This window comes from Tachypleus tridentatus, chromosome 7, assembly GCF_004210375.1.
Source record: "Tachypleus tridentatus isolate NWPU-2018 chromosome 7, ASM421037v1, whole genome shotgun sequence".
Classification (NCBI taxonomy): Eukaryota; Metazoa; Arthropoda; class Merostomata; order Xiphosura; family Limulidae; genus Tachypleus; species Tachypleus tridentatus.
In genome coordinates this window covers 42,205,838-42,220,547 of record NC_134831.1, presented here as the reverse complement: position 1 = coordinate 42,220,547, position 14,710 = coordinate 42,205,838, and the positions used below count along the sequence as shown (strand labels likewise).

The 14,710-nt window shown below is 31.9% G+C and overlaps 1 protein-coding gene across 4 annotated transcripts in view; it reads left to right on the top strand.

The window, feature by feature from the left end:
• Positions 1–1,403: 1,403 nt before the first annotated feature.
• Positions 1,404–14,710, top strand: part of LOC143255521 (rabankyrin-5) — a 50,731-nt gene continuing 37,424 nt past the window's right edge. For 2 of the 4 annotated variants that reach the window (XM_076511313.1, XM_076511312.1), the window contains exons 1-5: positions 1,404–1,466; positions 6,021–6,207; positions 7,484–7,602; positions 13,132–13,267; positions 13,849–13,972. In XM_076511313.1, the coding sequence (XP_076367428.1) occupies positions 1,454–1,466; positions 6,021–6,207; positions 7,484–7,602; positions 13,132–13,267; positions 13,849–13,972 (579 nt within the window). In that variant the 5' untranslated portion in view covers positions 1,404–1,453. Of the gene's footprint in view, positions 1,467–5,173; positions 5,241–6,020; positions 6,208–7,483; positions 7,603–13,131; positions 13,268–13,848; positions 13,973–14,710 lie in introns of those variants that run through there. The other 2 variants (XM_076511311.1, XM_076511310.1) reach the window with 1 other exon arrangement.

The window sequence follows — 14,710 nt, the reverse complement described above, 5'->3', positions numbered from 1 at the left end:
TTAATTTTATTTTGGTATATAGCAGTAATCGAAGATTAAATTTATTCTTAGCTGTTTCTGATTCCAGATAAGGATCAACTATACCTACTTTCCCTCTTTCATATTATAGTTTATTTTTTACTCATCTTGATTATGGAGGCTTTATTTGTTATTTTGCTTATATCATTCTCTTACAAAATATTAATACCCTTTTTAAGAGTGTTTCATCGAGTGACTCATAACTTTTATTCTTTCCCTGTAGCCATGACTTAATGATCTAAATTACTGAAATCTTTTTTGCTTGCTCTTTTTTTTTCACTTAAACCTTCACATGACGTGCCACAACTATGATCTAAATAAACCTACCTTTCAGATAATAATTTCGATGTTTGTAGTCGATTGGTTTGTTTTGAATTTTTAGCAAAGCTACAGGAGGCTATCTAGGCTAGCTGTCTCTAATTTTGCAGTGTAAGACTAGAGGGAAGACAGCTAGTCATCACCACCTACCGCCAACTCTTGAGCTACTCTTTTACCAACGAATAGTGGGATTGACCGTCACATTATAACGCCCTCACGGCTGAAAGGGTGACTATCAGATTACGAATCGAGCGCCTTGTGTTCAACAACGAAACAACATAATGGGCTGCCTGTGTTCTGTTCGCCGCAGATATTGAAATCCGGTTTCTAGTGTAGTACGTCCGCAGACATACCTTCCTATCATTGGGGGCTCTATCGGTGTGATAAAAATCAAAACCATTCTAAAAAATACTATAACATTTGAATTTTTCGTGCACATTTAAAGAGTTTTACATTTTATTTTATATAATATTTGATGGTTTATGATTTATATACTTCCTTTAGCGGCTCGGCATGGCCAGGTGGGTTAAAACGTGCGACTCGTAATCTGAGGGTCACGGGTTCGCATCCCCGTCGCACCAAACATGCTCACCCTTTCAGCCGTGGGGGCGTTATAATGTGACGGTCAATCCCACTATTCGTTGGTAAAAGAGTAGCCCAAGAGTTGGCGGTGGGTGGTGATGACTAGCTGTCTTCCCTCTAGTCTTATGCTGCTAAATTAGGGACGGCTAGCACAGATAGCCCTCGAGTAGCTTTGTGCGAAATTCAAAAACAAACAAACAAACAAACAAAAGCTTTGCGCGAAATTCAAAAAACAAACAAACTTCCTTGAACTATAGTTTTCCTTTTAATCGTAATTCCGTAATGAGTAATATATATTGCATTTGATTTGAATAAATCACGGGTTTCAATACCCGTGGTAGGCAGAGCACAGATAGCCCATTGTGTGACTTTGTGCTTAATTCAAAACAACAAATAAAATGAAATACTCGAGAATTTTCTTTTAAAAAAAAAGATGTTTTTTTGTACTACAAGGGGGCACTCGTCCTATTTGTTTTTACCGAGTACAATGAAAAGCTCTATCTAGCATCAAATTATCTTACATCACGTGACTGCCATGGCTGAAGAAGGTAGGAAGAGGCGTAACTCTGTTGATAAGATTCTCGTGGTGTTTACCTCAATTTCGTTTTGTAAATAAAAATATAAATTTTCTTATAATCTTCTGCTATAGTAAAAGCTAATATAGAATTTTTTTTTCATTTGATCATGTGTAAATTGTTTTATAAAATATATGTACCGTTCGTAACTCTGGGTAGAACTCTTACTGTTATTATCGATATCAGTTTTTAGTGGTATCTAAACTGTAATTTGTTAATGTTAATACTGAAAAATTCATATAATAATAATATCAGTATAGGGTGGAAAATAGCAGCTCGCTGTTTATTCTTGTTTTTAATATTACTATTACTGAAAACTTTGTAGCTTTGTAAATGGTGAACTTCAAAGTACGACTTACAATCTTCACGTTCAGTGATTTAGGTTTATAAAATTAAAGTTATGTTTAACTAATCAGTTTTGCATAATGCTTAATTGTAAAATTTAAACTTTTGTTGTTCTGAGACAATATTGACCATTTCAGAGATGTGATATTAGTAAAGCTTATTAAAATCTGAAATAATGAGCAGAAATACTTTGAGTTTCATTGAAATAAGGTATACTGATGTAATTATTAAACTACAATATAGTATGATATTTTGATTCTGTCTGACAAAACTCGAGGATTATTGTCTCTAAATTCATTCAGTCCAAAATGAGATTGGCATTTAAGTCAATTTATTCATTAAATGTAAGTACAAATAGTTACAATAAACCAGAAAGGAAGCATTGCCCTTATGTGGCTATATGTAGCAACACCTTTGTAGAATATTTAAAAAGTATAAACAGTTGTGAAAAGTAATTATGTTGTGTGAATATTTACACTTAAACTGTACTATTTAAACACATTATTTTACTTTTTTCTCTCTGTCTCTCTAACCATTATCTTAAGTATATAGCATATAGGTTAGATATGATTACTCTAGGATATTAATACACTTTATTATTATTACTTCCTTGTAACTTGCAAGTGCTTGATTTAAATGAATCTCAATGTTTTAGACATATATGTAACAAAAATTAGTTGTACTTAATATTTTGTTTCCTACTTTTAAGTTTTTGTAAAAGGTACTTGTTACTTATCATGTGGCTATAAGTGTTTATTTTGCTTCTTTTTCTGGATTGAAAAGTACTAAAATAGTTGTGTTTTTTTCCATTTTTGGAAAGTTATAATATTTCAAGTTAGCTCAGGAAGTTCTGATAGTTAAAGTTAACTTCCCTAGAATAAATTTATACTTTTTGTGACAGATTTGTACAAAAATTAGAGGTAATAGAGAAGTTATTAAACAAGTTATCAAATTTCTTAACACATTGTAAGTAGTTCTACAGTAAGTGTAAGGTGGTATGTTGATCAACAGTGAAAATGTGTTGACAAATTATTTGTGTTTTCAGAGTATAGAATTTTTATTTTTATTTCTTACAGTCATCAATTATACTAACTTATATGTATTATTCTTATTTTATTCTTAGAGCCTAAATTAGAATGATTAAATTTGAGTAACTGCAAAATGATAAACTGTAAAACAAACTGTTTGCCAAAAAAATAACATTGAATTTATTTCAGACATAAAGAAATTACTTAATTTTAAGATTAATATTGAAGTGACAGTATATAGTTGTAGTAAAAGATACCTAATGCATTTCTAGTTAAAGTTATAAACCAGCATTTGGATTATAATATAAAATTATAGGGAAACTCAATTATTTTAAAATTTAAAATAAATTTATTTTCTTTGGCATTGCCTCGAACTGAATTGTTGAGTTTTTTATAATCTACACTTGTTTTACTGAGACTAGCATTTGTAAAATAAAATTAAGTTCTGTTTTATCTTAACTCTTGTTTCAAATGCATCTAATAGCATAATGAATTCTCAAGTGTTAGTGACTTCAAATTTGTCATGTGAAAATGACAAAGTTAAAAATACAGGACTTGTTTCTACTGTGGCTCGAGAAGGTTTGAAGTCCTTACACTTATCACACAGCATGTTGTGAGTTTCTTCATGTTTTTCTTCTTGTCCCTTTAGCTGACACCTCTGTTCAAGAATAACCAGGAGGACAAAGAATTTGACCATCTTTCCATCCACCTGAGTTTGCTTTGGATATTGCCTTATTAGTGAAAGAAAATCCTCAATCTCTATCTCTTTCTGGATGTGTTTTCTTAGTAACATTTCTTTTTTTCATCTTTTGTTTTTATCCATTCTTTACTCCATGAAATCAGTTCTTAAGATTACTTTTTCTTCACCTAATATTGCAAATCATGTTGGTTCCTTTCTTGTACAACTCTCCACACCTAAACCTACATTCCTCTTCCTCCTTGTGTTTTGACTCTTTTCTGCTGGCTCTCAACTCTTCTTAAACTTGTCTAGATTACCAGTCTTTGGAATCTCCTTGCATGCTTGAGGAGCAAAATCTGTTTTTTAGTTTGCTCCCTGGTGTCCAAATTTTTTTCATCCTTTTCAGACCACCCTCCGTTACTTCTCTTCCCTTCATCTTATGTCTGAGTTGCATCATTGTATTATCCAAAGAGGTTTGTTATCTTCTTTTGGCACATGCCATTTCTAGTTTACTCTCCTAACTTGGTTCATTTGATGTTGGGACTTGTTGGCTCAGGATGCACTCTTCACTAACATCCACCTCTCATTATCTGCAAGATCTTTGTTGTGTTCCTTTTCTTCACATTCAAGTTTTCAACTCCTTATATTCCTGACTTTTATGTTTTTCTTAACCTTACCCTTTAATTCTTATTACTTGACTTGATTGGTCAACTTCTACCCCATTCTATTCCAGCTTTGAGGCCTTCTATCTTTCTTATGTCAGGTTCATTAGTGAATATCCTGTTGTTGTATCCATCTGTCTTACTCACAAACCTTTGATATCAGTGTTCTGCTGACACATGGGTTTTTCAGGTTCTAACCCACAGTCTCTCTTTCTCCTGACAGTATTTATCTTCAGTGTTTCAAGAATACATTTGTGGGTCTTTTGGTCAAAAATGCAATCACAAGACTATACTCATTTTGTCCGAGTTTTACTCTTCTCTTTTTATGGTCCCCAGGAAGATAGGGGACTAGCATTTAGGTATAGATCTGTCATCTCTCAACTGGTATCTGGTCATTTCTTGTTTCCAAGTGGAAATTTCTTTTCTTTGTGGTAATCTTTGCCACCCAATTTGTGGCTGATTAAGGTCAGTGTTTCAGATTATCTTTTACGTATTCCAGTTGCTCCATTCTCAAGATGTTTTATATATTTTGTTAATTAGAATTGAGTATTTCCATTCCTTACTTTTGGTATGGTCTCAGCCCCTTACATTTTCAGTCAAGTTAGGAGGACTTTTGCTCACCACCTTCATGGAGTGGGGCTTAGATTCTACTTGTCTTTTATGATGAGATGTCCTGCTCTCCCATCTCCATTTTTCTGCAGGAGCCTGGCTGCTTGGTGGGAATGGCTTGTCAAGCTTTTTAAATTTTTTTCTCACACTTGTATAGTATTTGATACTGTTTTGTTTTGTTTTTTGCCATAAAAGGGTCTGTCCATTTGAGTTCAGGTGACCATGCCTTAACCACGCTATACTTATTGGTTGCAGACCTTTAGTGTGTTAGTGTTTGTATGATCATGTTTTTATTCTGCCTCTCCTTTTTACATTCTGGGTAAAGAGTATGCCCTTCTTGAGACGAAATGTGATTTCTACAGATGTGCCTATATGGAGCCCTTGCCATTGTGTGATGAAGCATCTTTTGAAAATACATTTTTAGGTTAAGAAAATATTACCTTTTGAATTAATTAGTAAAAAGGAAGAATGCAAAGCCAAGTACACTTAATGATAAAGAAAGTGTTTTATGTGTCTGGCTACAAGTTCAGTTCTTACAGTTTAGCTTTTTTGTTCACTGATAGGCCTGGTCTTTCAATAGGATACTAATGCAACAATTTTACTGTAATCTTCTCTCATACATACAGCACATTCTCATGCCTGCAGTAATGTATTGAAACACAAAATTGAAGAAACAGTTGAAATAAAAAGCTGACAAAATCAGTAATGAATCTATTGCAATAGATTCACTCATCAATTATCAACCTTAAATCAATTTTATAACCACACAGTTTGGTTGTTTATTAAACTTTCGAAAAAGTTCTGTATATTAGCCATGTATGCATTCTGTGACATCAAAACTTTTTCTAGTCAAAGGAAAAGATGAGAAAAATGTCTGAATTTGAAAAAAATAAAGCCTAAACTCATATAACTGTCTATTTTATGAACTTTTAATGAGCAATAGAGTAAGATATTAGAGACCAGTTGACTGTACAAGTTTATCCATTCAAAAGCTTTGGTTCTTTAACAGAGTTTTGATTGTTACATTAGTTGTTTTTGTAATCCTAGTGGTCTCTTTCATCAATTTTAACTAGTCGTTAAATCAGGTGTTCGTCATATCATAAAATAGGATAACTTACAAGAACTGCTTTTCAAAATTGATTTAACTAGATGCATTTTTAGTTAATCTGCAATGTAATTTTGAAGTTATTTTTAATTCTTCTAGAAGTTGTCAAACTAAAGCGACACCTGGCCTTGTTACGTGAGGAGTATGTAAAGCTACAGACACGACTTGCAGATTTGGAAAAAAAATACAGCATAGCAGTTGCATCATCTGGAAATGCTGACGAAGACTCATTTGTTTCTAGATTACTTAAAACTGTTGCTAGTCTTTTTGATAAAGAGCTGTACAGGTAATTAAGGAATAAGGAACACTGTTTGGATTAATTATACACTTATTACTTTTAATAAAAAGTAAAGACAGCAGTATATCCAGTATTTAACAACAGTATTGAAAGTGAGACATAATTTCTATTTGAGCTCCAAATAATGTTGCACTGTTGTGTCTGCCTGAACCTTATTTATGTCTAATCATGCTTGCTTTTTTCTCCCACTACTTTACATGTATGTTTGTATTGGTGGTCAATTGAACATAAAGTTCAATGTGATAAATGGAAGATCATTATAACAATCAGTCATCTCTCCACAAGGGGGTAACTAATCAACATAATTATATTATTTATGTAGAGTAGTTAATTAATAATTGAAATTATTCTGAAGTCATTTAATGTTGCAAAAATAATTATCTAATTGAAACTAAAGTTCCCAGTTATTACTATTTTTTTATTATTATAATCATTGAAGTAGGCAAAATATTGCCATTATGATTTATAATTCTTATTTTTGAGTAATTGAATATTTACATCATAGTGAGTTTCATGACTCAAGAAAATATTCAACCAATGCAATTAGTATTTCTGATTGTTAATTTTTTTATTTATTTCAATTATCTAGTTCTTACATCAGAGAATATCAAAGTAATTGAATATAACTAATCAATGAGTCCAATGATTAACTGAACTTTTCCATTTCCAACAATGTTTAAAAGAATTTTAGTAGCACATGCTATATCCTCATCAGTAAAACATTCCATAGGTTTATTATTAACAGAGAAATAGTTTTGTTAGGTCTGGATCTAGATTTTCATACCCTAAAACATGTAGCTTCCATTTGCAGACTTTTTATTCCACCATTGATACAGATTACCTGTAGGAAAATATTAAAATCAAGACAATTTTTGTAAGCTCTAGAAGAAGAAAAATTAAATCTTCAACCTTACCTCCATTGCTCAAATTTCATTACACAGATGTCATTTTAATAATTTCCACTCCCTGTAAGACCATAACTAATCATATCAGTTTAAAGTGTTGTGGTCTCAACATCATATGAAATATGGTGAAAGTTCAAACCAGAACTGTTACTAATAGCTTTTAGAATTAAATACAGATGAAATTTGTTGCCTTAAAGAATAATGATAAATATTATTATTTGTTTGTAGCTCACTTATTAAAAAATCTTTCTCATATGAATATAAATAAGTAAACCCAACAACTGTATTTTTTATCAGAAGTTATCCATGGAATATTATCAGTACTTTTTATATTTCATGTTTATGTTGTTTTTCCCTAGTGACCTGACAGTTGAACTAGATGGAAGAACTGTTAAAGCACACAGATTTGTTCTCTCTGCACGAAGTAGTTCTTGGGGTGTTCCAAATCTGGGAGAAATAAACCATTTGGACTTAAAAGGTAAGTATATGTCTAACTGTGGTAAAACAAATTGAAAAAATAAGCATAAATACTTTTACTTATTTTAGATAATTATGAAAGTAAAAATATTAATTATAGATTAACTACAATAAAATGAATGAAAGTGATCACAGCTACACCAAGTAACATGATGTACATGGCATTCTAAGAAATGTACTGATCCACTAGAAACTCCATATGGAATGCACACATTAGTAAAAGTCATAGTAAAGATGAAAATGCTAGAAAAACATTTACTCTGGTAAGTTCACCATTTTCCATTTGCCAAGTCAGTCTACCATCCAGAATATGAAAAGAGACCATCTGATTTTTCATGGCTGCTTCTACACACCCACTTTTGATAAATAGTAAAAAATGAAACCATCTTTCAAGTAATTCACATTTTCTTACTTAAGCTCATTTAAAGCACTGGATCTCCTCTACTGCTGTTGACAGCTCAACCCCAGTAGCACACCAGTATGCCTGCTGACTTATAATGCTCAAAATTGAGTTTGGAACATATGATGGGTAGAACACAGATAGTCCATTATGTGGCTTTGTGTTTAAGTTAACAAATCAAACAAAATGACAACTCACTCATCCTGTTAGAAAAGTTAAAAAATAAAACTTTCATAACTGGTACCTAGTTTAATGTGAAGATGACCTAAGAATGTCGAAATGTTATTCTCTAATTTATTTTGACCCTTTCAGCACTGAATAAAAAATGTGAATGTTTGGCATGGCACTGAATATATATTTTTGATACTTCAACTAATTACGGTATCAGTACTAAAACCATGATATCTTGGCAAAAACTCAACAAAAGTCCCCGAATTGTTCAGTGATTGTATCCAATCCACTACATATGTTAAATTCAATACATAAGAATAATAGGAATAAAGGAAGACACCTGATACACTCGAAGAAGTTCTATGTAAAGCACAATAATTTATTATAAATTGTATACAATTTGTGCAACAGCCTGTTGATAGTGGTTATGATATATCTCATGGCATGGTAAAAAGCACATGGGGAGATTGCACTGTTTGCAGAAATAATTAGTCTGCTTTCTTTTCCATCCAGCTGTGTATCTATCGCTGCAAACAGTACAATCGGGTTTGTGTTTTTTGTCCTCATATTGTCCAATACTATGTCTTTCCACCAACTCTGACCTTTATTGGTACTTGGTCTTCCTTTTTGTTTGGCTTTGCTGACATATCCTTCCAGCAAATTTTGAATAATCTGCTCTCTGAATAGTTTTGGAGATACCGGTTTTCACCATTGCTCTTGCAATCTGCACAATATATTATATATCCATTAACAAGAACTAGCCTTGGTCAGTCAGTTTATGCAATAAGTTATATGACCCTAACCACCATGTGCTTACCTAAAGTGAGGGCAGATTCCAGGCTACGAATGTCTTTATCAATCACTCTCATCCGTTACAAGTAAGCTTTCATTATCATCTGGCTCAAACTCATTGTCACTCTCTTCATTGTTAAAAATAATATTGATTACTTCTTTAGTGGTGTAAGCTTTTCCTTTCAGCACTGTAACAACGCCGCAAGTATCAACAGAATATGCAAGGAAGGAGTCTTCTAAAACAATGAACAGTATGAACTACACAGGCTAGAAAACAAAAAATCACGTGACCTCCGGTTTAAATACCTGCTGGGAATCCCAAGTAAACAATGAATACACATGGTTCTAGCATCAAGTAGGTCTACAGGCCTGTGTGATTATAATAATTAGCCACGAGGGTATGTTGTTTACATCTTATCGACGAAGATTGCCTGCTGGGCTGAGCCTTCAAGTTGACTTCTGTCACCAACCACGCCGAAAGGGTTAATTGAAATTTTAATACCGATACCAACCATTTTGAGAGTACATTTTTACTTCAAGTGAGTTTCTCATCATTACAAATTATTGGTACCTAGTGTGACTTTCCAAATCTAGAGTCTGAGTTCTCTCATACATTTCTCTTCAAAATGCAGCAAAAGAAATCAGTCATTTATCTTATTGATATCTTCGATAATCTTGTAAACTTTAATAAGGTCATATCTTACCTTTCTTTTCACAAAAGGAAATAAATAAGATCCCTTAACTTATCTCTGTTAAATAGCCCTTTTATCCTTGGAAACTTCCTAGAAGTGGTCTTCTGAACCTTTTCCTTCTTTTGCAAGGAGATCAAAACTGTGCACAGTAATTCAAAGAAGACTTAACAAATGGTTTATAAAGAGAGATAACTATCTATTTTTGTCTTGTAGTCAGACATAAATACACATGTTCTGTTAGCTTTATTACTAGCAATAGAGCATCGCTTTAATGGCTTATGTGATTTATATACCACTATAACAAAATCCTTTCCTCAGTCATGCTGTTGAGTTAGTTTCCATTTATAACCAGTTTGTGATCCATATAATTGTAGTCCAAGTGTATTACCTCACATTTACCATAATTATTGGTTGTTATTTAAATAGCCAAATATTTCTCCAATTGAGCAATTGGTTGAAGTCATTCTTACAGCATCTCAACATCTTCAGTTCAGATAGAAATACCAAGATTTTAATGTCATCAGCAGAAAAAATCACAGACTCAAGCACTAGTTCACAAGGTACTCAACTAGTAACAATGTTCCAGTTTTACTGGATTCCATTAATAACAACTTTTGCTATCTCATCAAAGCATCCTTCAGTCCAGTTTTCTTGTCTTTTCCCAATTCTTTACCTGTGTGATATGTTTTTAGCTAATTTTCTGTGTGGTAGCTTATCAAAGGCTTTTTAAAATCTAAATATACATAGTCCACTTCCTTTTCCTTATCCAAATAAATGCCATATTTTAAAAACATAATAAATATTTACTGATTAGTAACATATTTCCCTTTAGTGAGTCCATGGTTACTTGCTTTTATAATGTAAAATTTTCCCCACCAGGTATTACTAATTTTGTGTATAATTTCATGGCTTCTTTTATCACATGATTTATAAAGAATAGTAAATCTCCAATCATCAGGAATGTACTGATTGGTTATTGATATACCAGAAATGAATGAAGCAAGCAAATAGGTGATCTTCAATCTTCTTTAAAATCTCAGGAAAAACAATGTCTGGTAAAAATTTTCACCAGTAGAGGACTAATATTTGTGTGTTCCCAGTATTTGCTATAGAATGTTGAGAAAAAAAAGTGATAAAAGGTTTAGCCATATCATGATCTTCCACAAAAATCTTTACATCAGCACATATTAAAAAGGGCCTAATTTTCCATTTTAACATTGCTTACATTTAATGTACTTAAAACAATACTAGCTATTAAGTGTAATATTATTAGCCAGCTATTTCTCAAGAAGACAGACTGATGTACTATCAAAACAATATATTCCCTCATTTTGTTATGCTTATATCTGGCATGGACTGACAGTTAGGATGTTCATCTTGCAATGTGCAGGTTGTTAATTTAAATCCCATTCACACCAGACATACTTGCTCTTTCCTTATAATATGGCAGTTAATCCCACTATTCATTACTAAAGATTAGCCCAAGAGCTGGTCGTGGATGGTGTTGACTAGCTGCAATACCTGTTGTGTATCACTGATAAATTAGAGAGGACTAGTGCAGGTAACTTTCATGTAACATTGCACAAACTTTCAAACAAACCAAATCACTACATCTATATATTATTATTTTCCTACTTATTATTACATTAACTTAATGTGCTTCCTTACTCAAGTATATCCAGATGATACTTCCTTTAAGTCTTGAATCCTAAATGGCTTGCTCCAGTATTTAGCTTGACAGAGTACTACTGCCCATAATAGCCACCCTTCTAAGCAGCTGTTCTGATTCATAATTTCCAACATCATTTGCCCCTACATGCATATCCAGCAACTAAACTCTTAATATGTTCTGTAATGTCTAGTATTATTTTGGTACCTTACAAGCATTAAGAAGATTGCACTTTAAATTATAGACGGAGTCCATATATACTAAATAATTTTGTTTTTCACTGAAAAATACTATAAACAGTTGAGTGAAATTATTCATCTTCTCTGTAAAATACATAGCAAATAAGGGACCCAGAAGCAATTTGATGCAGAAATAATTTGGTAAGACTTCTATTGAGAGCCAATGGGGTGTCCATGTGATTCTGGAGTTAAATAAAACTCCTGATTAAGATACTAGTCTACGTGATGACGAGAAACCTACTTGAAGTAAAAATTTATCTCCAGACTGTTGGAATAGGTATAAACACTTTTACCAAAATAAAGCAGAGAACAACATTTTGACCTTCTCAGGTCATCTTCAGGTTAACAAATAGACATCAATATATTTTAATATTTTTGATAAAACTTTACATAGCTTGATTCTTTCCATGATACATAGCATTTAGCATTCTAGTGACCTATTTCAACTAACTTTCCAACAGCAATGTTTTGATTTTTGTCCTGTAAAAACTGAAACTATCAGTTATAATAACCTCCTTAAATTGACAAATTCTAGAAATAAATACCAAATTGCTTAATCAAAATTACAATAAAGTTAGTTAATGTCACATAAATTATCAACTAATTAGAATTAAAGTTTAAATATTCTCAATTTTCCAACCATTCAAGTAATTGAAATATTGCCATAATGATTTCTCATTATCATTTTTAAACTAATCAGGTCTACTCAGCTTAATCAATTAGTGTCATGACTCATGAACATAATTAATTGAAAAAGTTTAATAGATTAATGAGCCAAATAATTAATTGAAAATGTTTAATAGATTAATGAGCCAAATAATTAATTGAAAAAGTTTAATAGATTAATGAGCCAAATAATTAATCAATTAGAAAATTCCACTAATCACCCATCTCTGTTAAATACTCAACTAAAAGTTTCAGGTATGTTGTAATGCACTTAAATACTTTTTTTTCCCCCACAGCATTAATGATTAGTAAATATTACAAGGTTTTCATACACACAGATATTAGGTTTATGAATTAAGTATCAAGATATTTAATTAAAGATTTTCTCATGAAATCTTTACTTTCAGAATGTTGACTAACATGAAAAGTAATTTTGGTTTTAAATAAAATATACTTTGCTTTGCCTGAAAGCTGTTAAGTTTCATTTTCTTAATTACTATATCCTCCAAAATAACCATTAAAACCTTTTTTTGAACAAAATTTTATCAACCTTAACCCTATATGGTGTCAATCAGTTTGGCCAATCTCATAACCATCATAAAAATTGGAAAATCCAAATTACCCTTTTTTTTGTTGTAGAATTAATACAAATTGTAACAGGAAATTACAAACATTGATTTAACCAGCTTAATTCTCATAACAGTGCATATCTATTTACATTTAGTAATTCTTTTTATTGACACCACCTTGAGTGAGAAAAACAGTGTACTGTGTGATCAGTTGGGAGATGAGATTAATTCACTGTGTCTCATTAAGTGGATGAAATGTACTGAGCTTAGTGCTTTTAGTTAAGGCTTTGAAAGTCAGCATAATTGTAACACCCCATTTACTTGTTTTTCAGACATTCCACAAAATGTAGGGCTGGCCCTCCTGAAATGGGTGTATACTGATCAAGTAGAACTGGGTAAGCCAGACAGTTTTCTACTGGATCTCATGAGAGCAGCCAAACGTTTTAACTTGGATAGCTTGATGGACAGGTTTGTTTGTTTTTTAGCTTCTAGTTAGCAACTACCTTTTCCCTGAGATAAATAATTTTAAAGTAGTTAAGGTTTGTCAAAATCAAAATACTTAAAACGTTTTATCTTCCTTTAAAATAATTTGAATTGGTTTGGGAAAGAAAGTGAAAATTGAGTTTTATTTTTGTGAGCTGCATCTTTAACACTGTTATTCAGCTGAATGATTAATCAATCTTGTTTATTTAACCTGTGTTGAAAATCAAATGTGTTAGTAATAAGATAATACAAGTAAGCTAGTTTATTCAATGAAAGAAGAATAGTAGTCGGAACCAATTTTATTAACAGCATAAAAAGAAACTTGTTAATATATACAGTAGAAATTGGTGAAAGATTTTTGTTTTGGCATAAATACCAAAATTTGACAAAATTTTCTGTGAAATCATAACTTTTCTTAATTTCAGTGGAACTGTACAATCATGTAAACTATTCAGTTTTTAAAATCAGGTTGTGAACTGTCATTGTGATACAAGATCATTGAGATGTCAGTTTCAACTTTTGATTTTCACTGAATTTTTTTTAATCATCTTGAACTTTATACCAAGGTGTGAACGAGCACTGATGTCATCTGTGAATGTGCGAAACTGTGTTCAGTTTTACCAAATTGCTGATGAGATTGGAGCTGAAACCCTGAAAAATTACTGCTCAGAACTAATATCAACTCATTGGGTAAATTATTGTTATTGTTTTTTTTTTCAAAAATTCCCTTGGATTACTGTATTTTTGTATCTAGAATTGTTTTGTTTCCAATAGTACATGATCATTAACCTGTAACATTGTGGTAGTAGTCCCAAATTTTTCCTATGTATTACTTGTACACAACTTAAAATGTATAATTCTACAATGTCACTTGTACTATGCAAGTTTGTATTAAATAGTTGGTTACATGTTTTCAGGGGTACTTTTGTATAAGTTGGTGTTAAAGGATGTACTGTTAAAATATAGTACAAAAAAATCATTAAAGGTTTTTATCTTATCAGTTCCATTTATAATCTTGTAAACTTCAATAAGATCACCTCTTACCTTTCTTTTGTCAAATGAAGATGTATTAGTTATCTTAATTAAACCCCTCCATCCCCAGATGAATTGTAGTAGCCCTTCTTTAAACCCTTTCTAGAAGGTTAACATAGTTTCTTAAATGAGACCACAGCTGTATGTAATTTTCCAAGTTAGGCATAATTAGTAGTCTATGTTGTCTATAAATACATCCTTATCTTAGCTTCACTACTGGCAATGGAGTACTGCCTCAATGATTTTAGTCACTCTAACCAAGATCCCTTTTGATACGCTGTCAAGTGGGTTGCCCTCAGTGTTAAATATGTGAATCAAATTGTGATAATCCAGATGCAATAATTAAAAGTAATTTGAAAAGTATTTCTTCAACTTACCTCTTTATCAAAATTGTTC